Source organism: Somniosus microcephalus, chromosome 14, assembly GCF_052327205.1.
Source record: "Somniosus microcephalus isolate GS21.2 chromosome 14, FLI_Smic_1.0, whole genome shotgun sequence".
NCBI classification, from domain to species: Eukaryota; Metazoa; Chordata; class Chondrichthyes; order Squaliformes; family Somniosidae; genus Somniosus; species Somniosus microcephalus.
The window spans coordinates 111,240,891-111,265,652 of record NC_141000.1 but is presented as its reverse complement, the minus strand read 5'-3'; the positions used below and the strand labels follow the sequence as shown (position 1 = coordinate 111,265,652).

Below are 24,762 nucleotides of genomic sequence, written 5' to 3'. Positions count from 1 at the left end.
GAAAGTTTGCGCCAGCGGTAATGCGGCAGCGCGCGACGAAAATTCGGGTGCGCCGGGCCCAGACAGCGGCGGGCGCTAAAACCCTCCTTTAGCGCCTCAAAACGGGCGTGAACTTGGGTTTCCCGGCGCTAATCCCCCGCTGCGGCACCCGATGCGGTGCGGCAGGCGGGGGAACTGCAGGCCTCCTCCTCCTGTTAAGGAGGAGCTGCCTGCAGCCGACAACTGTCCGGCGGATTGACCCGACATCTGAGCCCGGCACCTCGGGGAAGTGCCGGGCTCGCATCAGACACTGATCAGGGCCGCGGGGGGGGGAATGCAGGAGTCCAGGAAGGGAGGTGCGGGCAGGCGGCCGCCGGGAACGCGGCCGGCCGCCGCTCCACCTTTATGCGCCGGCGCACACTGGGGGAAGACTCTGTTGCCAGAGTCTTAGTTGCGCCTGCCACGGGCGAGGCGGGCGCAACTGAATTTCGGCTTGGGGCCGGGTTACCACGGCAACCGGGACGCTGCGCACACCGATGACGTCATCGGTGCCGGCGCAGCGCTACCGGTGCAACGCCGATTTAGGGCCCCAGGGAATTTCTCAACTGGCCATAACTCCGGCGCTAGGCCCTCTAGCGCCTCAAATGCGGCGCTAAGCCTACCGAATTTCTAGGCCATTGTTTCCTCTGAGAAGGGGTCAGATTCAAACATTGAGACATACTCCCAGTAGAGTTCAGCATTCTCCTTGGTGAGACCAGGGATGTAGTGTACTCTGCAACCTCGGGGGATCTTCCTTCTAGCTGTTTTTTAGACAGCTTTTGCAAAGAGGTTGTAGTGCTCAGGTAGTGGTTTAATGCGTTTAACCTTGCGGTCAAGTGCTCGTGTAAAACCGTTCCAATCGGCCGCCTTGAAGTTGAAGCGCCTTTTGAATGGTACGATGGTTGGGAGCACTGCTGCATTTACCTGGATGCCAATAGGACGGTATTGTGTCTGTGGTATTGGGTCTGTGACAAGCTTCTTGCAGAGGCCAGCGATGTCGTTGCTGGCAATGGCAAGATCTGGATTATATCTACACTTCCAGCGGGCACTGTGGAAGGAGGCTGGCAATTTAGGATCGTGGATGAGACTAAGCTGGTTAGCGTCCATCCATTCTTCGACTGCTTCTCCATCGTTGTTAGTCACCTTGTACCCCCATTGGGTACTGTGGCTATTAAAGTCTCCAATGATGATCTGTGGTTTATTGTGCAGGTTGGGTACAGGGTTAGAGAAGCTGAAATCTGTGCCAGGTGGCTTGTACACTGAGGTCACTACTACTTTGCTCAGCTCTACGGTTAGAATTTCGATGTTGTCCTCCTCTGTTTTAGAAGTGGCTTCTACAACTGAACCAGCTCTAACAAATACAGCACTGCCATATTGTCGATGAGGTCTTTCAATAGCCAGGACCATTCCTGGTATTTTTGGGTGGTTGTTCTCACTTCCTCTATGTGTCTCCTGCAGGCAGAGGACATCACACTCCAACTCATTGCATAATGTAGCGAGGATGTTTTGTTTAGCTATAGAGAACCCTTCAATGTTAGCAGATATAACAGTCAATGCCGGTCTTGAAAAAGACCCGTGTTTCTGACATCGACGACTACTTCCGTCTTCAGGCATGCTGTGCATGGTCATAATCATAATCATAATCAATTTTATTGTCATTGTTAGTGCACAAGTGCAGTACAACGAAATGTAGGCTTGGTGGTAGAATTGGTTGAAACAGGGCCGCGACGTGAACGCTTCTACCTTGACCCCAGAGAGTGGTGAACCTGTGGAATTCTCTGCCACAGAAGGCAGTTGAGGCCAATTCATTAAATATATTCAAGAAGGAGTTAGATATATTTCTTAAGGCTAAAGGGATCAAGGGATATGGGGAGAAAGCAGGAACAGGGTGCTGAATTTGGATGATCAGCCATGATCTCATTAAATGGCGGAGCAGGCTCGAGGGGCCGAATGGCCTACTCCTGCTCCTATCTCTTATGTTTCTATGTTTCATTCCTTTGTTCCTCCTATTTTCTCTCTGTTTAATTTAATTTTCCTTTTTTCTATATATTCTAATTCTGTTCTATTCCAACTACTCCTCCCCATCCTATTTCATCACCACCACCTCCAAGTTGCCCTCCAAGTCACACACCACCCTGACTTAGAGATTTATCACCGCTCCTTCATCGTCGCTGGGTCAAAATCCTGAAACTCCCTCCCTAACAGCACTGTGGGAGTACCTTCACCACGCGGACTGCAGCGGTTCAAGAAGGCGGCTCACCACCACCATCTTCTCAAGGGCAACTGGGGATGGGCAATAAATGCTGGCCTTGCCAGCGACACCCACATCCCAGGAACGAATAAAAAAAAATCATCTCTCGGCCCTCTGATGGTTCCATTCCTACTTGCTACAACATAGTCAGTTAATCTCTTACTATGGTTTCTTCTCCTACATGGTCACTTTCATTGTGCGTTTCACCCTTGTTCCCCTCGTTCCTCAGGTAGATGTTACCTCTCAGGCACATCGCGGGAAAAATTGAGCCGCGCCCCCTTTGGGGCGCTAACTTCGCCGGAGCGCTACTTTTAGCACCCCGAAAAAATTAGCACCCCCGCGGCCGAAATTCACCGGTAGCGCCCCAAGAGGGAAGCGGGGTGCTTCTGGAATAAGGGATATAGAGCTAAGGTGGGTAAATGGAGTTGAGGGTCAGATCAGCCATGATCTAATTGAATGGCGCAACAGGCTCGAGGGGCTGAATGGTCTATTCCTGTTCCAATGTCCCTAATGCAATCTAAGCATGCACCTGGGAAAAGTTGATGGTGCTTTTTGGCTCATGTGCGACTTGGTAAACCACAAGAACGTCTTTACCGAATATAAGCAGGTGAAGCAGCATTTAAGCAGCCTAACCTCAATGACAGCTTGCACGCTGGACCTCACTGCCATTCATTTCGCCGGGGAGGTCTTCGCCGTAACTTTGACGGAAGATCTGTGGAAACCCCGGAGGAACGGCCTAAACACACTTACACTTCTGGACGACTGGGAGAAGCCCCACAGGAATCAAACCACCATGTGTTTATGCAGATTGATCCCAACTCACAACACCTTGAACCATGCTCAGATTAAGCCTGTTTGCACACGTGGAGTGACATTCCAAGGACTGGAGAAGACCAAAGCGATGAGCGTTAGACTCTCCGCTCCCAGCCATACGTGGGTCAGACTCATTACCAGCAACAGGAATTATAGAATCATAAAATGGCACAGCACAGAAAAAGGCCATTTATTCTCAACCTGTGCTGGTGCTTTTTTCCACATGAGTCTAATTCCACCCTCCTGCACGCTCCCCATATATCCTTTAATCTTTTTCAATTCTCTTTTAAAACAAAAATATTATGGATTGTTTCAACAATGGTTTATGCCAACCAATTCCATATTTTTACCACCTGGTATGTAAAGATTTTTTTTTCTCAGCTCCCCTTTAATGCTTCATGTGATTATCCTGAATTAGGCCCTTTGATTACCGTCTGACCAATCAGACAAAATAATGTGGCCAAAGATCCCAGAGGCCACTTTCCAAGTGTGAGGGCACGGAGCTTTGGATGATGCGAGCACACAACAGGAACCCAAACAAAGCGATCAGCATACTTGATTCATCGCACATGCACTCTGTGCCCACACTTGCACTATTTCCTCTTGCTGTGCATCGGGAGCACTAGATCTTCTTTTAAAAGTTTGCTACTTTCTGGGTTGTCCACAGCCTGCCCTCAAGATCCCCGTAGACCCTCCAGGTTGGGGGTTGGGGCGGGAGGGGAGAGGGGGGCTGATTCATGCGCCAGCTACTTCAGGCACCCCGACACATAAATGAAGCAGAAGACCAAGAAGACTCCACCTCCCGCCTCATTGTAATAACAAACGTTTTGCAGACACGGGCCCAACCTCGACACTGGAGGGAACCCCGTCATGTCCTAGGGCAGCACAATGTGGGCAGAGACCTGCCAAAACACGAGCCCATTTTTCTCTTCCTTGCACCTGAGGATTGCCGACACCGCAGGCGCAGGGAAAAGGAAAGGAAAGTGCCCCCTACTTTAAGAAGGATGTGGAATGAATGCACAGTGGGATGGTGGAAGGAGACGCCATTCACTGGCCTCTTGCACGTCCCCCATTTTAATCACTCCACCATTGGCGGCCGTGCTTCAGCTGCCAAGGCCCTAAGCTCTGGAATTCCTTCCCTAAACCTCTCTATCTCTCTCTCCTCCTTTAAGACGTTCCTTCAAACCTACCTCCTTGACCAAGCTTTTGGTCAGCTGCCCTAATATCTCCTTATGTGGCTCGGTGTCAAATTTTGTTTGTTAACCGCTCCTGTGAAGTACCTTGGGATGTTTCGCCACGTTAAAGGCGCATTATAAATACAAGTTGTTGTTATTGTATGATTCCATAGCACCACGAACAGCTATTGCTGGTTTCTTTAGAGAACAGTCATGGACTGGGTTTGTGTGTGTGTGTTTTTAAGTATTGATTGAGTGTTATTTTTCCTTTGGTGTGAGTCACTGTAGTATATTCTCTGTATCCAACCCAGCTGCAAATAGAGGTACAGAGGGCTCCATGATAGAGCACTGTACTAGAGGATTTCTTTTAAGGAGACACTCGGTGGATGAGTGCTTAAGAATGCTAGAACTTGCCTAGAGAGTGTTCTTTCCCTTTAACACTCAGGCAGTCAGCAAAGAACTGGTCCGGTTACTCTTTTGGAAACTTGACATTGTGCTGAATGTCAACACCGAGGTGAGGTCTGAAGGCTCCTGAAATGTTTGTGTTCATTTCACTAAAAAGTATCATGTTGGGACAGTGGGGGGTGGGAGTGAGAACGAGATCTTCAGCCATCCTGAAAAATACATGAAGTAGATTATGTTCAGATATTTTGTGGACAGCTAGTAGCTCCTGTGTCACATCGCTAATATCATTCCTTCATCTTTTATTCAGGCATTTTCCAAGTTTATATGTTGGAACTGTTAACTGATGTGCATCTCCCATTTATTACAAGTTCAGCGAACGTTATTGTTCTTGTTTAATTGTGCACAGGGTATAATTAGGGGTGATAAGGTTGCTCATTTGTAGCCCTCTCTGGTAACCTTTAGTAGGAATATCTACGTTGATGATACCATAACTAAATTAGAGAAAGAGAAGGGGAATGCGCTAGGGAATGTCCATTCAACTAAAGCCATCTTCTTGTCACAGTTGTTATTAAGTTCAGTTGGTTACTAACTAGGAAAGACTTCAGAGCTTCAAAATCTGTGTCATTTACTGACCAACTACTTCAACTCAACTGCACGCCCTCGTTAATTGTACAAATACCTTCAGGTCAGAGGGAACAGTGAAGGAACTAGAACTAGCTGTGCTTGACAATGGGATACAAGTAGTGGTTTGTCCCTCGTACTCGAGGATGCCAACAAAGAAGGGGGCATAAGTTCATGGTAGATGGGTGCTTTGATGACTATGCTGGTCAGTGACAAACATTGTCTACCACAGACCCTCACATAACCAAGTTTCTGGGGGTGGGGGGGGGGTGTTCTCCTGCTGGTCTCTCTGAGATAAACTACTGTATAATTTTTCTAATTTGATCTTGGGATGTGGGCAACACTGGAAAGGCCATATTTACTGCCCATTCCTAGTTGCCCTGAAAAGGTGGTGGTGGGCCTTCTTCTTGAAGCACTGCAGTCCTTGTGCTGATCGTGCTCCCACAATCGTGTTAGGCAAGGAATTACAAGATTTTGACCCAGCGTCAATGAAGGAATAGTGGTACAAGTCCAAGTCAGGAAGGTGTGTTACTTGGAGGGGAACCTGGAGGTGACGGAGTTCCCGTGATGTTGCTGCTCTTGTCCTTCTCAATGGTAGAGATCAGAGGGTTGGGCGGTGCTGTTGATGTTAGCTTGGTGAGTTGCTCCTGTCGATGGCGCATACTGCAGCCACAGTGCACTGGTGTTGGAGTGGGTAGATATTAGGTTCAGTGGTATTACTATGTAAATGCAAGTATTAGTGTCTATTGGCTGTTCCAGTTTAATCAGCACATTAAAAAAAATCAGAAACTGTTTCCATTTTAACTATAGGGCCAATTAATTGAATCTTTTTCCTAATGTTCTATACAGTCTAAGACACTACTCACTTTTATAAAGCACTGGTTAGGCCTCAGATTAGATGGAGTATTGCCAACTCTGGTCACCACATTTTAGGAAGGATGTCAGGGACTTGGAGAGGGTGCAGAGAAGATTTACTAGAATGGTTCCAGGAATGAAAAACTTCACTTACGTGGAGAGGCCAGAGAAGCTGGGATTGTTCTCCTTAGAGCAGAGAAGGTTAATGAAAGATTTAATAGAGGTGTTCAAAATCACGAAGGGTTTTTGATGGAGTAAATAAGAAGAAACCGGTTCCACTGGCAGAAGGGTCGGTAACCAGGGGACACAGTCTCAAGGTCATTGACAAAAGAGCAAGAGACGAGACGAGGAGAAATTATTTTACACAGTGAGTACAATCTGGTTTGCACTGCCTGAAAGGGCGGTGGAAGCAGATTCAATAGTAACTTTCAAAGGGAGTTGGATAGATACTTGAAGGGGAGAAAATTGCAGGGTAATGAGGAAGGAGCAGGGGAGTGGGACTAATTGGATTGCCGAATGGCCTCCTTCTCTGCTGTAAAATTCTAGGATTATATAACAGTCTTGTATGTACAGCAATGATTCAATTTTGATTGTCTACACAGGTGACCTTATGCATCTTCCGCCATACCTAAGGGTAGACTTCCTAATTCACAGAGGGGTGGCAGGTCCGAGCAGAGACCTTGGTCAAGGGCACGCCTGTCTGGAGCCACAGAGAAGGGGCACCATGAAACGCACACAAGTCATGGAGCCCATCCCAGTGGAAGCAGCTACCAGGGACACACAGCAATGGCAATCAACCACCGCGTCGACATTACCTCAGAGGGAGGGAGCAGACCGTGGCAAAGCTCCCAAATTGAGCAGCTCCCAGGAATCTCTGCTGGACAATCGCGGTCACTTGAAACAAGGGAACAACCCTTACGCAAAATCCTACACCCTGGTATAACAACTGCATGTCTGTACAAGGCTGTAAATAGTTCGATTTAAAGCTACCTTTTTTACTGATTCCAATATTTATAATCAAAGATTTGCCAAAATATGAAAAAAAAAATCAGATATTGCAAGGACTTTGTTGTGATCCAGGGTGTGACATGTCTGAGCAATTGAATGTCTGTGCATTTTTTTTTAAAGCCCTCTGATTGTCTGGTTATGCACAGATCATGGTGTTTTTACTCGATTCCTGTGAAATGCATGGAGGCAGAATACGAAGACATTGACGATAGCAAAAAAAAAACGAGAGAAAAAAAACCCCGATTTCTGTCACCCGCTAAAACGAGACGTGAATGGTTTAAATATCGCACAAAAAAAACAACAAAAAGAAAAGCTACATTTGTGGTTGAGACAGCGATCCCTGATTGATTTGAAGAGTTTGCGGCCAAGTGCACGCTCACCCTTTCTTGCAGTTAGCTCGAAGTAGAATCATAGAACGATACAGCACAGAAGGAGGCCATTCGGCCCATCGTGCTGAAGTGCTTCAATTCCAATTTTTTGTTCCTAGTGCCCATTAGATTAATGATTAACGTTATTAAATATATTTTTTAATGTAATTACTCTATTTAAAGCGACATTACACTAAGAACCCACAAGGCTGGGTATCACCGAGAAAGCTTGGCATCTACGTTTCCTTGATTCGGTTGATTTACAATCCATATATATGCATTATATATATGCATATATGTATGTATATATACATATATTTAGTATACATATATGTGTGTGTGTATATAGTATACATATATATAGTATACATACATGTGTATATATATATATATATTGTCTAAGTGTAAATGTAAATGGGTCTAACTTTATTTTAGGTAAATAAAAATTAAGAGAGAAAGAGAGAAACCCCAATAATACCTAATGTTCCAGCTACATGTGTGTCTACCTCCTGAAGCTTGCATTGGTCAGACAGGTTCTGGCTTCAAGTTCTAACCAAAGTTTGGTGACCTCTAATTCTTTGCTACATAGTGTGTTTGTGTGTATTTTCTGATGTTAAATTTTAACAGTTGCCTCATGCGGAACTTTTCAGTCTTGTTGTTATAATAAAAAAAAACGATTTTGAACGACAAAAAAAAAACAAAACAAAAAACATATATATATGCACTATTGTACAAAAGGGTGACTGCTGACGTGAGGTAACTATTACCCCCAAGGGGGTGGTTATTTGATACTGAAAGGCTTTCTTATTGTCAAGGTCACTGGTTGGCACTTTTCACAGAAACGGAGCCGGTTACTGTGGAACGAGACCCCCGACCCTAATTACAAATGATAGGAATGTGTTTCCCCCCCCCCACCCCCCCAAAAAAAAGTGGTCAAATCCCTGTGTAATAAAAGCGGGATTAATTCGTTCGGGCACTACAAACCAATGGCCCTGACTATTGCATCTTGTGACCAGAGATGATTCAGACATGTCTTTTCGGTGCATGGATACAATGCACGCACATCTCGTCAGTTTGTAATGAGGGTGTTTCAGCCTGTGAAGAAACTTGGATGTAAAATCATCGAGGCTTCGGGCTCTCTTCCCTCCTTCTCTTGTGTATGTGGTTTGCCCCCCCCCCCCCCCCCATCACGCGCCTCCCTGTAGGTTTGGCCTAGATAGTTTTGGCTTTTCAAGTGAGCTGTCTGTAAATTTCTAAAGGGGCAAAGCAGAGCTCCGATAGTCTGTTTTTAAAACAGAAGTCAACTCTTCTCAACGTCACTTCTAATGCCGAGCCATAAGGTTTATCAATTAATTTTCTTCAGCTGCATATATCAGAACTCAAGTCTTGATCCCACGCCCTCTGCTCCAGGGCCAGCTTTGGTCTTGGAATGAGATGGCAGTCCACGGGTGTGCTGGCTTAACCCTTAAGTTCTACTAAGATTATTAACTCCAGCGAACAGTTTGATTTGTTTTTATTCACCATCCGATCCTCTGCCAAAAGCACAAGCAAGGTCCATTTTAAAGATTGCAGAAGAGAGAGTTTTGCAGAATATTTTCCTCTGATGAAGGTAGACTATCAGATGCCGAATAAAAAATCGCCAGGTAACCAGATGGTTGTCTAACATGTTAAAAAATATCTATAGTGTTCAAATCATTCCATCTTCTGGTTGAATACAGTACATGTCTAAAGAAGCTACAACTTAGAACAAATTCTTTTGGAATGTGATGAGAGATTCCAGCACCAATTCTAAGTGTTACAGTCAAGTTCATGGTGGGCAGATCGCAGGTTTCTGTGGACGGTTAAGCTGCATGCATCAAATTGCCTCCCTCATCTGAATTTATCTCCGTGAGTTCTAGAGGCACAAGGTCTCACTCACAACTGAAGCATCCAGTTGCTGGTCGGACAAGATGTATTGAGTGTACTTAGTCACACAATGCAAGGGCATGCACCAGCTTAACTGAGGGCACAGACAGAATGAAAAATACCACAACGGTGGTATCAACTGCAGTAATAACCGTGTTGTTCCTTTTGGCATTACTGTCACAAAGGAAAGCAATAGAAATGATAGAATTGACATAATTGAATATTATAATGATTCTCCAGTTGAATCTCAGGTCTGCAAGGATGATATGAACCCACTTTATATCACCTACAGTGCACAGCAGGTGAACAGTCCAATATTCATACAGGTATAACTATTTCTCAGTGTGAGCGAGCCAGGCTAATTGGTGAGTGAGGAGCTGATATTCACTTGTCTACCATGGATGGATAATGTAGCCAAGTAGATGGCAGATCTCTGGAGGTGGTTGTTGGCACTTCAACGCGTTATCCAATGGAGTGGTAGGGTTAGGGTTTGTGCCTGTCGTTCCCCAACATGCCAAGTTCTCAATCTTGGTTGTATCAATCAATGAAGAGAAAGTGCTTCCTCACAGGAAGATGGAGAATCAGTGGACGAATCATCTCTCCCACCTTCTTGTGGCCAAATTACAATCACTATTGGAAGCCTAATTGAGTGCGCAGTGGTGCAAGAAAACATGATAAGGGGGAGAATTTTTTTTAAATGCTGGGAAGTGAGAAATTATTTAAATAAAATGGCATACATGTTCCCTACGAGGAGCGTATGTCTATTAGACATGCAGGGTAATGCCCTTTTGTGCCACATATAATACACATCTAAATGCTACCATATACACCATGTGTACCGTGCCTTGTTTCACGTGTTGGCTCCAGGTGCTGCATCAATACGACCATAGCTGGCCAGTTTATATTGCACTCCCAACAGCAATGCACTTCTTATTAAGCACAGGTGTGTGAATGCAACGGTTTCTGAATCACGAATTCTGTGAATCTAGTGCCTCATTCAGTGTTTTGCAGTCATCAGATTTTCATCAGTTTTCAACCTAATCATTGCAAGCTCTCACGCTAACCATTATGGGCTCTCAACCTAACTATTGCACGCTCTGAAACTAGCCATTGTAAGCTGACAAACTACCCATTACGAATTCTCAAACTAGCCATTACAACCACTTAATCTAATTACTGCAAGTTAAAAATAGCAAATGCTCAAACTAACCACTGCAAGTTCTTAAATGAATTATAGCAAATGCTTAAATTAACCATTGCAAACACTCAAAAGCTTACCTTTGGAAACATTCTTACAAACCATTGCATGTTCTCAAAGTAACAATAGCAAATGCTCAAACTAACCACTGCAAGCTCTCATACTTCAAGTTGACCAAGTTCCACCCACAGCCTAGAGACTCAAAATGGCAGATCTCCCCCCGGGAAAACATATTAAAGTTTTTCTTTTTAAAAAAAAGTAATAAATATTTTTCTAATTTTTTTTCCACAGAAAATTATCCCCAAGAACTATCCTCTTTAAATCATGTAAAATAGTAATGTATTATTTATGTATAGTCCCTCCACTCCAAGATTTAGTTATCAAGCAACACCGCTGACACAGAAATCTCATTTTAACATTTTTTATAATAAAGAATGACTGCACTAGAGAAACATTTGATAAATTTACTTAAAATAAACATTTATTTTTTATTTTTGGAGAGGGTGAATATTCACTTGGCACATAATGCTCAGGCTCCCGGATTGGGAAAGTATCTCCTGGGACATGCAAGGTTTCCCTCTGTGCATTTGTGCCTCCCTCGCTGAGGGAGGGGAAAGGAGAGAGAGAAGGGCTCTGTCGTAACCTTCAAAATTGAAAGACTATTTTGTACCATAATTTAGTGGCCCTACATCATCCGACCTTTTTAGGAATTAAAACCATTGCTCCGTCCCACAACTCTCTTACATCAGTCAGTCTGATATTGATCGCTGTTTGATTGCAAATGGTTTAAAACGGATTTTTCTTTATTTACTGTTTGTGGGACGTTCCACCGATAATTGTGCAATAAAAACTTAATTTTTGATGCACACCAATGTTGAATGTGTACTTTCTTATGGAACTGAGTTTTAATACGTGTTCAGCTACGTCTTACACATGCATGCCTTAGTGGGGGTTTTCATTTGTTTTTGGGATGTGGACAGTGCTGGCAAGGCCACATTTATTCCCCATCGCTAGTTGCCCATAAAAGGTGGTGATGGGCCTTCTTCTTGAATCACTGCAGTCCATGTGGTGATGATGCTCTCACAATAGTGTTAGATTGACACTTTCAGGATATTAAAGGAGGAATGGCGACAACGTGTGACTTTGGTAGGGCACTTGGAGGTGGTGGTGTTCCCACGACATTGCTGCTCTTGTTTTTCTTGATGGTAGAGGTTCCAGGCAAAGGGAGGTACTGTCGAAGTAACCTTGGTAAGTTGCGGATGTGCATCCTGTAGATCATACTGCAGCTAGTGTACACTGGAGATGGAAGGGGTGGATATTGACCCCGGCGACAGGGGCACCGATCAAGTGAACAGCTCTGTTCTGGATGGTGATGAGCTTCTTGAGCATTGTTGAACTGCACCCACCCAGGCAAGTGGTAGGTATTCCATCACATTCCTGACCTAAGCTTTGCTGATGGTAGATAGCTTTCTGGAGATGAATCACTCAGTCTCTGCCCTGCTCTTGTAGCCACAGTTCTGATAAGGTTGGTCTAGGTAAGCTTCTGGTTAATGGTGACTGCCCACCCCTCACCCCCACCCCGCCAAGACATTGATGGTGGGGAGCTCAGCAATGGTGGAGCCATTGAAGGTCAAGGGAAGATGGCTGTGATTTCTCTTGTTTGAGATGGTCATTACCTGGCACAAATATGACCTGGCATTTGTTAGCCCGAGCCAAGATGTTATCTAGGTCCTGCTGTAGTCTGGCATGGGCTGTTTCATTTTTGAAGAGTCATGGAATCATCAGCAGACAGCCCCACTCCTGACCTTAGGACAGAGTATAAGGCTAGACATGTAGGCTAGATCAGGTAGAGGTGGAAGGCTCCCTTCCCTGAAGGACATTAGTGAACCAGTTGACATTCTGGAATCTTTCATGTTTATTTTTTGTTGCTAGCCCATATTTTACCAAATTTGTTGAATTCAACTTTACAACTTGCCATGTTGGGATTTGAGCTAGTCTCGTACCATAACCACTACGCAACTGCACCCATAATATCACAAATATATAGCTTAGTCACATATCACACATACATACCTTGCACTCTGAAGTTATATTTTCAAGGTAAGGTATTATTTTTCACTTTCCGATGCTCTAACTTATTTTTTGTCAACAACATACACGTACACATGGACATCTGGGAGAGAGAACCGAACAATGCAGTGGATTGCAACACTATCCTTCCTTCTCTACCCAACCCAGCTCAGGATGAAAGTCCAAAGTAGAATGAATTGAGAAGAATTCATTTGTTCGCTGTTTGCAAAGAGTTTATTTCTGCAGCGTCTAGCAAAATTGAAGTGACTGTACTGATGATTACATTTGAAATACCGAATGTTGGAGCTCTTTACAGACACATTTAAGTCATTGCGACACATTAGTGATCAGAGCAACGCTTACCTCCAACTGAACTTACGTCGGCACTCTGAATTGGCAAATTCTCTCTAAAAAGCCACAAGGATGACTTGTGTGATGGGAATGGAAATATCACACAGGCATTGGGAAGTAGTCTAAGATGGAGGCAGCCATACCCCATGCAGTGACTGACTCGGTAGTGTTAATGCTAACACTGACCAGCTAAGGTTAAAAATGTTTCCATTCGCTAGCGCTGACATCCCTCATTCTGATAAGGACCAAGATTCACTCCAAAAAAAAAGGGAAAGGCTAAAAAGAGAATCATTGTAAAAGTTCACATTGCTGCAGAATGATATCGCCTAGTGGTTATGATACTAGTGTTCCAACGGGAACAAGATACGAAGTTGAATTTAAATAAATCTGGTAAATCGAGACTGAAAGCCCCTGAACCTGACGGCCTACATCCTAGGGTTCTAAAAGAGGTGGCTGCAGAGATAGTGGATGCATTGGGTTTGATCTTACAGAATTCTTTATATTCTAGAATGGTCCCTGCGGATTGGAAGGTGGCAAATGTAACCCCGCTATTCAAAAAAGGAGAGAGAGAGAAAACAGGGAACTATAGGCCAGTTAGCCAGACATCAGTAGTAGAGAAAATGCAAGACTCTATTATTAGGGACATGATAACAGGGCACTTAGAAAATCATAATGGCCCGGAATTTGCGGTGGGTAACAACAGCAAACAAACCCCTTTGAATCTGACCGCAACTTTTGCGCAAATATGATTAGACAGTGTCGACACTTTTTTTTAAAGGGAAATCGAGTTTGACAAATCTATTAGAGTTTTTTGAGGGTGTAACTAGCAGGGTGGATAACGGGGAACCAGTGGATGTAGCGTATTTGGATTTTCAAAAGGCATTCGATAAGGTGCCACATAAGAGGTTGTTACATAAGATTAGGGCTCATGGGATTGGGGTAGTATATTAGCATGGATTGAGGATTGGTTAATGGACAGAAAACAGAGCATATGAATAAACAGGTCATTTTTGGGTTGGCAGGTTGGAACTAGTGGGTTACCGCAGGGATCAGTGCTTGGGCCTCAGCTATTTACAAACTATATCAATGACTTAGATGAGGGGATCAAGTGTAATATATTCAAGTTTTCTGACAATACAAAGCTAGGTAGGAAAGTAAGCTGTGAGGGGGACACAAAGAGCCTGAAAAGGGATATAGACAGGTTAAGTGATTGGGCAAGAAGGTGGCAGATGGAGTATAATGTGGGGAAATGTGAAATTATCCACTTTGGTAGGAAGAATAGAAAAGCAGAATATTTTTTAAAGGGTGAGAGACTAGTATATTTTGGGATTCAGGAGGATTTAAGTGTCCTTGTAGACAAATCACAGAAAGTTAACATGCAGGTACAGCAAGCAAATAGGAAGGCAAATGGTATGTTAGCCTTTATTGCAAGGGGGTTGGAGTATAAGAGTAAGGAAGTCTTGCTGCAAATATATAGGGCTTTGCAGTACTGGAGTACTGTGTACCTAACGAAGGATATACTTGCCTTAGAAGGGATGCAACAGAGGTTCACTAGATTGATTCCTGGGTGTGAGAGGATTGTCCTATGAGGAGAGATTGGGTAGGATGGGCTTATATTCTCAGGAGTTTAGAAGAATGAGAGGTGGTATCATTGAAACGTATAACATTTTTAGAGGGCTTGACAGGGTAGATGCTGAGAGGCCTGAGAGGCACGCCTCTGACCGCAATTTTTGCCTCATTATGTCCTTCAGGGAAGGAAATCTGCTACTCCTACCTGCTCCAGGTGAACTCCAGTCCCACTCTACATGGCCGACTCCTAAAGCCCTCAGGGCAATAAATGCCATCTTGCCAGTGTTGCCCACATTCCAATATCAAATATTACTGTTGTGGTTCTGGTGGACCAACAATGCAAACTGCTATTATCTGGTTGTTCCAGGAAATCAGGCTGGCTCATACGACCAGTTGAAAAAGGCTCTTTAATTCATAACTGTGTTCCACTACAGACTGAGGATATTTGCACTGGGCTGTTCCTCAGATTTTAATAGGCTTGTAAAAGGACTGGATATTGTCACTGAAAATAGTTTATATATACGACACAGTAAGGAGGTGAATTTTCACAGAGTTTCTCCCGCTCGTCCAATGTAACTTCACGAAAGCCCCAGAAAAATGATTCCAACAAACTAAGACAAGCAACACTGTGCTCATCAAAAATGAATAACTAACAATAGGGTGCCAATATAATTAGTAGTGTTCCCCAAGTTAACTGATATTGTGTCTGATGAGATTACCAAGAACTCCTGACCTTTGTTAGCACTCTCTTAGTCCTTCCCTTCTACCCGGAATTTGGAGGATTTTAAAACCCACATTTAGCATTAACTAATGTAACTTCCTGATTTAATCAAGGTCACGGGTTCAAGCCCCACTCCAGAGACATGCAGACCCTCGGCGACATCATCCGTCAGTTTCCACATGTACACTGACGACACCCAGCTCTACCTCACCACCACTTCTCGCGACCCCTTCACAGACTCTAAATTATCAGACTGCTTGTCTGACATCCAGTACTGGATGAGCAGAAATTTCCTCCAACTAAATACTGGGAAGAGCGAAACCATTGTCTTTGATCCCCGCCACAATCTCCGTTCCCCAGCTACCGACTCCATCCCTCTCCCTGGCAACTGTCTGAGGCTGAACCAGACTGTTTGCAACCTTGGTCTCATAGTTTACCCCGATATGAGCTTCTGACCACATATCCACGCCATCATGAAGACCGTCTACTTCCACCTCCGTAACATCACCTGACTCCGCCCCTGCCTCAGCTCATCTGCTGCTGAAACCCTCATCCATGCCTTTGTTACCTCCAGACTTGACTATTCCAATGCACTCCTGGCTGGCCTCCCACATTCCACCCTACGTAAACTTGAGATCATCCAAAATTCTGCTGCCCATGTCCTAACTCGCACCAAGTCCCGTTCACCCATCACCCCTGTGCTCGCTGACCTACATTGGCTCCCGGTTAAGCAACGCCTCGATTTCAAAATTCTCATCCTTTTTTTCAAATCCCTCCCTATTTCTGTTACCTCCTCCAGCCCCACAACCCCCGAGATCTCTGTGCTCCTCTAATTCCGGTCTCTTGAGCATCCCCGATTTTAATTGCTCCACCATTGGTGGCCGTGCCTTCAGCTGCCAAGGCCCTAAGTTCTGGAATTCCCTTCCTAAACCTCTCCACCTCTCTTTCCTCCTTTAAGACGCTCCATAAAACCTACCTCTTTGACTAAGGTTTGGTCATCTGCCCTAATATCTCTATATGTGGCTCAGTGTCAAATTTTGTTTGATAACGTTCCTGTGGGACATTTTACTACATTAAAGGCACTCTATAAATACAAGTTGTTGTTGTGAGCACAAAGATCCAGACTGACACTCCAGTGCAGTACTGAGGGAGTGCTGCACTGTTGGAGGGTGCTGCCTTTCACTTAGACGTTAAACTGATGCCCTGTCTGCCCTCTCAGGTGGACGTAAAAGAGCGCACGGCACTACTTCGAAGAACAGCAGGAGAGCTCTCCACGGTGTTGAGGCCAATAGTAATCCCTCAATCAATATCACCAAAAAAAGCATGTGGTCACTATCACTTTGCTATTTGTGGGAGCTTGCTGTGTGCAGATTGGCTGCCGCCTTTCCTATATTACAACAGTGACTACATTTCTAAAAGCACTTCATTGGCTGTAAAGCGCTTTGGGACATCCTGAGCTCGTGAAGGGTGCTGTACAAATGCAAGTTCCTTCATGCCTTTATTTTATTCTCCTTTCTTTTCAACCTTGGTGGCGTCCTGTACAGTCAGCATTAGTTTCTCACTTTAAAAGAAACCTTTGTCCTCACATTCTAATGTGTGTTCCTATGTTCCTGTGTATGCTGCATTAACAATCTATTCATTAATCTGGGCTGTCTGCTGTATCAGATAACCTTTCCCATCAGTTTGTGTTCTATTCACGTCTCTCACAGAATGAGATGATTGCATTTGGTACTAGCTGCTGACTGGCAGAAATTATAATTGCTTGCTGTTATTAACTGATAGGAGAGGTAACTTCCACAGGGGAATTCCTGCAGTGGTCTGAACCAATACTCGCAATTTTCCTTGGGCCAATCCAGGCCTGGCTGCTGAGATTTCTTTAGGGGGGGGGGGAGCAGGGGGGGGAGCTGTGCTTTATGCAGTGATTTGACCCAAGTGGTTTCATCAGTGCGAGGGAGTATGGGTAAGAGTATCCACCATTTGAACACACGACAGTGCTCCAACAAGGGAGCTGGATTAATGGACCCAGGCTGAGGTTTCATTTTCAGGAGCATGAACCCAAGTCGGACCAGCTGCTGAGGGTAACTTCACGGATGAAGGGGGCCAGAGAAATTTCAGACCAAGTTGAAAATTCAACGAGGGGTGAACTTGGATCTCGATGCACCCATTTTCCAGGCGTAAAACAGGAGACACAGAAGTCCAATTTAGGAGGCCAACCTCCAGTGGCCGAACAGTGTCGGAAACACACCCGACGCTTTATTGGTTCAGGCACTGTAGCGGTGTCCCTGAGCCTAAAACAGACGGTAGGCCCCTTGGATATGCTAATAAGGGCCCTAACAGCTGAAATCCATTTGCCCTGAGCGGAGAAGGGATTGGGCCTGCACCGCTCAGGAATACTTGTACTACATGTGGCCTAAAGGAACCACTGGAGCCTGTCACTAAAAAGCTAAGTATTTTACTTACCTTAATATGTAGCCAGGAGCAGCAGGAGCTATTTTTCCAACCCTGACAACTCGGCATCTCTCCTAGACCTTGTTGTGTATGTACCTTTAAGAGAGAACTGTTTTACAGCTCCTGTATACTGTAGTACCAGCAGTGACCACACCTGTATATAAAGCCGGAGCAGGCTTCTGTACTTCAGTCTTGAGACTACTCTACTCTAGTAAACACCTGTTGATTGTTAAGTTACAGTCTCCGTGTAGTTCTTGGGGAAACATCCTATTTAAAGAATCACGGATCTAACAGTGGCGACGAGGTTGATTCGAATCTGCCTGCAACTCTGCATTTCCCGTCGAGGAGTCGCTCCGGGAGGACGGTGGAAGACAGTCGAGGCCAGAAGCACGGGCGTCGACCACAAGCAACCACCCAGTCATCCGGCAGCAAGTCAACATTGCAGGAGTGGCTGTTGAGAGCCGGGCTTGATTCCCCAGCCACGACGATCCAGCAACAGACTGGCAACAGGTGCAGCGCACACCCTTCCCGGACAGCGGGAGCCGACCAATGGCGTAGAAAAGCCGAGCAGCATCAACGGGGTAAGAGAGAGGGTGAAGCGCACAGGGCGCGGCCGGGGGTTAAACGACCGAGCGGCGTCGAGGACAAACGAGCAGAGAGAGAGAGAGAGGGTAAAGCAGCAGCCGGGTTCAGGACCGAGCGACGGCAACGGGAAAGGCGCACAGGAGAACGCGCAGAGCACAGCCAGGGCTCAAGGGCTGAACCGCGTCCACGGGGAGCAGAAGGGAGAGCGCGGGAGACGCCATTTTGTTCCAGCGGAGAAGAAGGGAGAGCGCGGGAGACGCCATTTTGTTCCAGCGGAAAAGAAGGGAGAGCGCGGGAGACGCCATTTAGACAGTTAAAATACACCCAGGGATTGTGAAGAGTGGCAGTATCACAGCGTTCGACAATGAAGTCGAAGATTGGGCGACATATGTGGAACGCATTGAGGTGTACTGCAGGGCGAATGAAGTGCCAGATGCTAGGAAAGCACTGGTTTTGTTAAATTCCATGGGTGCAAAAACTTATGGCTTACTGCGAAACCTGAGAACCCCAGAGAAGCCAGTGGATAAGAATTTCGAAAGCATAGTAGAAATCCTACAGGACCACTTAAGTCCCACACCGCTGCTGATAGCAGAAAGATTTAAGTTCCACAAAAGGAACCAGCATAAAGACGAAAGTAATGCTGAGTACTTAACGGAACTGCGCAAGTTATCGAAACACTGCCAGTTTGGAGCGGGTCTATCAGATATGTTAAGGGACAAGTTTGTGTGTGAGCTTCAAAGTGAAGGAACCCAGAAACGGCTTCTATCAGAAAAGGATCTTACGCTGGACAAGGCTTTCAGCATGGCAGTATCACACGAAGCAGCCGCACAGGGCACTGCAGAGATACAACGGAGACCGCAAGAATACGGCACCAATGAAATGTCATATGGAGCAGGGAAGTGTTATCGCTGCGGCAGAACGACACACGATCAGAAGGATTGTTGGTTCAAGGACCAAGTGTGCAGACAGTGTGGAAAGACAGGACACATAGCAAGAGTCTGCAGGTCAAGGAAGAAAACCAACAGCAGGAAATCTCCACAGGAGAAGTACAAAAAGGTACATAAGGTGATGGACAGTAGTTCAGACGAACAGGGAAGTGATACAGACTCCGGAAGCAAGGAGCTGGGTTGTCTGAAACTACATAAGGTAACCAAAATGGAGGATCACCAGACTATCTGGGTCACACTCAAGATAGACGGAGTCCAAGTGAAAATGGAATTGGACACTGGATCAGCCCAAACAGTCATAAACCAAAGGAACTACAAGCGGCTATTTCCACATATACCCTTGGAAGCTACAGAGATTGTCTTGAAGACGTACACGGGGCAAAATGTCTACCCCAAAGGAAGAATAAGGGTGAAAGTGATATACAAAGGCCAGGAAATACCTAAAATGGACCTATATGTATTGCCAGATGGAGGACCGCCACTACTAGGACGTGAATGGATCCGGAAGATACAACTAGATTGGCATTCCATACAGGCACTGAAGGTTGCGGCCAAAAAGGATGACGACGCCACACCTGGACGACTGTCAAAAATGCTAACTGATGCACAAGAAGTGTTCCAGGAGGGACTCGGAACACTAAAAGGCATAACAGCAACGCTTAAAATAGAGGAAAATGCAAGTTCAAAGTTTTTTAAGGCCAGACCGGTGCCTTATGCGATCCGACCAGCCGTTGAAGCAGAGCTGGAAGGGTTGGAACGTTCAGGAGTACTGTCCAAAGTAGACTGGAGCAAGTGGGCTACACCCATCGTCCCTGTAATGAAGAGGTCGTTGAGTAATACGCCTGGGGAACCAAAGAAGGTCCGCATCTGTGGGGATTTCAAGGTGACAGTGAACCCAGTCCTTCACACGGTACAATATCCGCTTCCACGGATTGAGGATATTTTCGCCTCGCTATCTGGGGGTAAACGCTTCACCAAAATTGATCTGGCCCAGGCGTATTTGCAAATGGAGGTAGAAGAAGCCTCGAAACAATACCTCACAATCAACACTCATAAAGGTCTCTATCAATACAACCGATTAGTTTTCGGGGTAGCATCGGCTCTGGCTATTTGGCAAAGGGCAATGGATCAAGTCCTGCAAGGAATTCCAGGGACCCAGTGTTATTTGGACGACATCCTGGTCACGGGCGAAAATGACAGTGAGCACCTCGCCAACCTGGAGAAGGTGCTCGCTAGATTAAAGGAATATGGGCTACGAGCTAATCGCCACAAGTGCGAGTTTTTCCAGAAGCAGATCTCGTATTGTGGCCACATTATTGATGAAGAGGGGTTACATAAGTCCCCTGAAAAGATTGAGGCAGTAGTCAAGGCTCCAGCACCGGAAAATGTGTCACAACTGAGGTCGTTCCTCGGATTGGTGAACTACTACCATAAGTTCTTACCAAATTTGTCTACAGTAGTACACCCACTGAATACTCTACTGCAAACGGGGGTACTATGGAAGTGGAATGACGAATGTAAACGAGCTTTCCAGAAGTGCAAAGATTTGATCACATCATAAGAGGTGTCGGCCCATTTCAACCCAGCACTACCAATCCGGTTGGCATGTGATGCATCACCCTATGGTATTGGAGCGGTGTTGTCGCACAAATTACCGGACGGGTTGGAGAGGCCAGTAGCCTTTGCATCTCGGTCACTAACCTCAGCCGAACGCAACTATGCCCAGATTGACAGGGAGGCCCTCAGCCTAGTATGGGGAGTAAAAAAATTCAACCACTATCTGCATGGACAGAAGTTCACCTTGCTGACTGACCACCAACCACTTGTCTCCATCTTTAATCCAAAGAAGGGCGTTCTGGTATTGACCAGGGCGCCTCACAGCGCCAGGGACCCGGGTTCAAATCCGGCCTCGGGCGACTGTCTGTGTGAAGTTTCCACATTCTCCCCGTGTTTGCGTGGGTTTCCTCCGGGTGCCCCGGTTTCCTCCCACAGTCCAAAGATGTGCGGGTTAGGTTGATTGGCTATGATAAATTGACCGTTAGTGCTAGGGGGATTAAATACGTGGGGTTACGGGGATAGGGTGGGGTATGTGTTGGTGTAGGGGTTACGGGGATCGGGTGGGATATGCGTCGGTGCAGGCTCGATGGGCCGAAATGGCCTCTATCTGCACTGTGGGGTTTCTGTGATTCTGTGATTCTGTGTGACTGCACAACGGTTACAAAGATGGTCCCTTTTTCTAGGGGCGAACCAATATGAAATAGAATGTAAAGGCACGAAACAGCACGGAAATGCTGATGGACTATCACACTTGCCACTGCCTCCTGTGGAGGAAGCACCAGCAGTGGACCCTATCGAGATATTTTATTCGTCAATAATTGAACGATTGCCAGTAACTAACGTGGACATAGAGAAGGAGACCCACAATGATCTGACACTGTCTCGATTATATGATTTGACGGTGAGGGGATGGCCAACACATGGCGACCCACTGTTGCCAGCATTCTCATCCAGAAGAGAACAGCTGTCAGTATGCCAGGGGACAGTGATGGGTGGAATTACCACTCGGGATCCACACAAGTTAAGGGAGAGAGTGCTAAATGAGCTTCACGAAGGTCATCTGGGAGGGGTGAAAATGAAAAGCCTTGCTAGGGCTTATGTGTGGTGGCCGGGGATTGATCAACAAATCGAGGACCTAACTAAGAGCCGCTTAGGATGCCAGAAGGTCCAAAATGCACCACCACATGCCCCTCTATACCCTTGGGAGTGGCCCTCATCTCCATGGCAACGGGTGCATATTGACTTTGCTGGTCCATCCATGGACTCAATGTTTTTAATAGCTGTGGATGCGCACTCGAAATGGCTTGAGGTGATCAAAATGTCCCCCACCACCACGGAGAAAGCTATTGTAGTCCTACGGACCATCTTTGCCAGGAGCGGCTTGCCAGAGCAGATTTGCTCTGATAACGGACCACAGTTTGTGTCCGAAGAGTTTCCAAGATTTATGAAAAGGAATGGGGTAAGGCATTACACCTCTGCTCCGTATCATCCAGCCACCAATGGATTGGCTGAGAGGTTTGTACAAACCTTTATAAAAGCAGTAAGGGCCATGTGCGATGACGACATTCCACTGCAGCATAAGGTGGACAATTTCCTGTTAGCCTACAGAAATGCGACACATACAGTCACCAACCAGACCCCGGCCATGATGTTCTTTAACCGAAGGTTGAGATCTCGTCTGGATTTGCTCAAACCAAATATACGAAGAGATGTTGAGAATAAGCAATTCCAGCACATCAATGAGAAGCCGACAAGGAGCTTCAATGTAGGGCAACCAGTCTTGGCTCACGACTACCGAACAGAGAAATGGCAACCAGGAATGATATGCACATGGCAGGGGCCACTAATGTACACCGTGGATGTTGGGGAGAACATTGTGAGATGCCATGTCGACCAGATCCTAGAGTCACAGGAAAGAGTCCACCCCAGGTCTCGCGTACCTGGTGATGAACCCGACATACCAGTAGCATCTACCCCAGAAACAGTAGCATCGGAAGCTGATGAACCAACCGACGACAGGGAGCCAGAATCGCCTCCGCACCAAGAGCAAGACACGCAGGAAAGGCGCTATCCAGAAAGGATCAGGAAGCCGCCCCAAAGACTGAATTTATAAATGGACTATTTCTGTTTAATGTGCATGTTAAAGTGTTAATTGTTATTTGAATGTTATGGGTACTGTTAATCTAAAAGGGGAGGAATTGTTGTGTATGTACCTTTAAGAGAGAACTGTTTTACAGCTCCTGTATACTGTAGTACCAGCAGTGACCACACCTGTATATAAAGCCGGAGCAGGCTTCTGTACTTCAGTCTTGAGACTACTCTACTCCAGTAGACACCTGTTGATTGTTAAGTTACAGCATCCGTGTAGTTCTTGGAGAAACATCCTATTTAAAGAATCATGGATCTAACAGACCTGAGCCCATATTTTAACCTAATCCTCCTGCGGGAAACGGGGCAGGTTCAGATCGGGCACCAGTTTTATACTCTGCCTGATTTGGCACGCCATTGACTTCAATGGGCAGTTTCAGTTAAAATCGGGGCTCTGGAATCAGAAAGTTACAAGCAGCTACAGGAAACTTTCTGGTATCCGGCACGGACGGGACCGACGTGGTGCCGGTTCATCAACAATTCCGGATAACCGAACGCTATAGTAAAAGATACGGAGCTCAGAGCTCCGTATAAAGCAACAAACCCTGTTGCTAGCTTCAAAACAATCGGCACAAGTTGCAAGCATCTCTGTAGCTTAGCAACAGCTTCAGCTACACCCTTGCACAGCAACAAATGGAGTAAAAAAAGTAACTAAAAGCAAAAAAAGTTACCTGAACCGACTCCTGAATTTTGCCGGTGGATAGAGTGTTCCGGTTATTTAGGGGCCGGTTAATCGAAAGTTTCCTGTATATACACCAGGATTCAAAAATTTAAACCACTTCCTCACAGGGATGATGTGAACAATGGTCTTGATATGACAGGTAGGGTTAAATATAGTTTCACCTAAGCAGCTAACCATCACATCCATGCTCTCGAGTCCACACTACTCATGAGCAATGCCATGGGGAGATCTGCCAATACAGTAACCAATAAAAATGATTTGCATTGTGTCCAAGGCAAAGCGGAGTTGCCAGGAAACGTAAATATAGCTCCCTTTATATTTAAGATTATAAAGGTAATCAGTGAGCTATATTCCCTTTATGTCTTGCAGGTCATCCAAAACTCGGCTGCCCATGTCCTAACTCGCACCAAGTCCCGTTCGCCCATCACCCCTGTGCTCGCTGACCTACATTGGCTTCCGGTTAATCAACGCCTCGATTTCAAAATTCTCATCCTTGTTTTCAAATCCCTCCATGGCCTTACCCCTCCCTATCTCTGTAATCTCCTCCAGCCCCACAACCCTCCGAGATATCTGCACTCCTCTAATTCTGCCCTCTTGAGCATCCCCGATTTTAATCGCTCAACCATTGGTGGCCGTGCCTTCTGTTGCCTAGGCCCTAAGCTCTGGAATTCCCTCCCTAAACCTCTCCGCCTCTCGACCTCTATTTCCTCCTTTAAGACACTCCTTAAAACCTACGTCTTTGACATAGCTTTTGGTCACCTGCCCTAATTTATCCTTATGTGGATCGGTGTCAATTTTTTTGTCTGATAATACTCCTGTGAAGCGCCTTGGGACGTTTTACTACATTAAAGGCGCTATATAAATATAAGTTGGTGTTGTTGTTTAAAGGTTATTGACAGGCAGACTTTAATGACATGAGTTAACTAATCAGTTATTAGTTGAACAGCAGAATGTTACATCAAACTACCATTTCACTGCTCACTATACACAGCTGAGGGCGGGGGTGGGGTTGATTAGGTAGGAGAGAAATAAGCTGTTTTATTTGCAGAATTATAAATATAGAAATA

At 45.7% G+C, this 24,762-nt stretch overlaps 1 protein-coding gene across 1 annotated transcript in view; it reads left to right on the top strand.

The window, feature by feature from the left end:
- Positions 1–11,485, top strand: part of LOC147107845 (cell adhesion molecule DSCAM) — a 745,787-nt gene extending 734,302 nt beyond the window's left edge. Inside the window, exon 33 of the mRNA XM_086007196.1 lies at positions 6,741–11,485. Coding sequence (XP_085863322.1) covers positions 6,741–7,081 — 341 coding nt within the window. The 3' untranslated portion in view covers positions 7,082–11,485. The remainder of the gene's footprint in view (positions 1–6,740) is intronic.
- Positions 11,486–24,762: the final 13,277 nt, after the last annotated feature.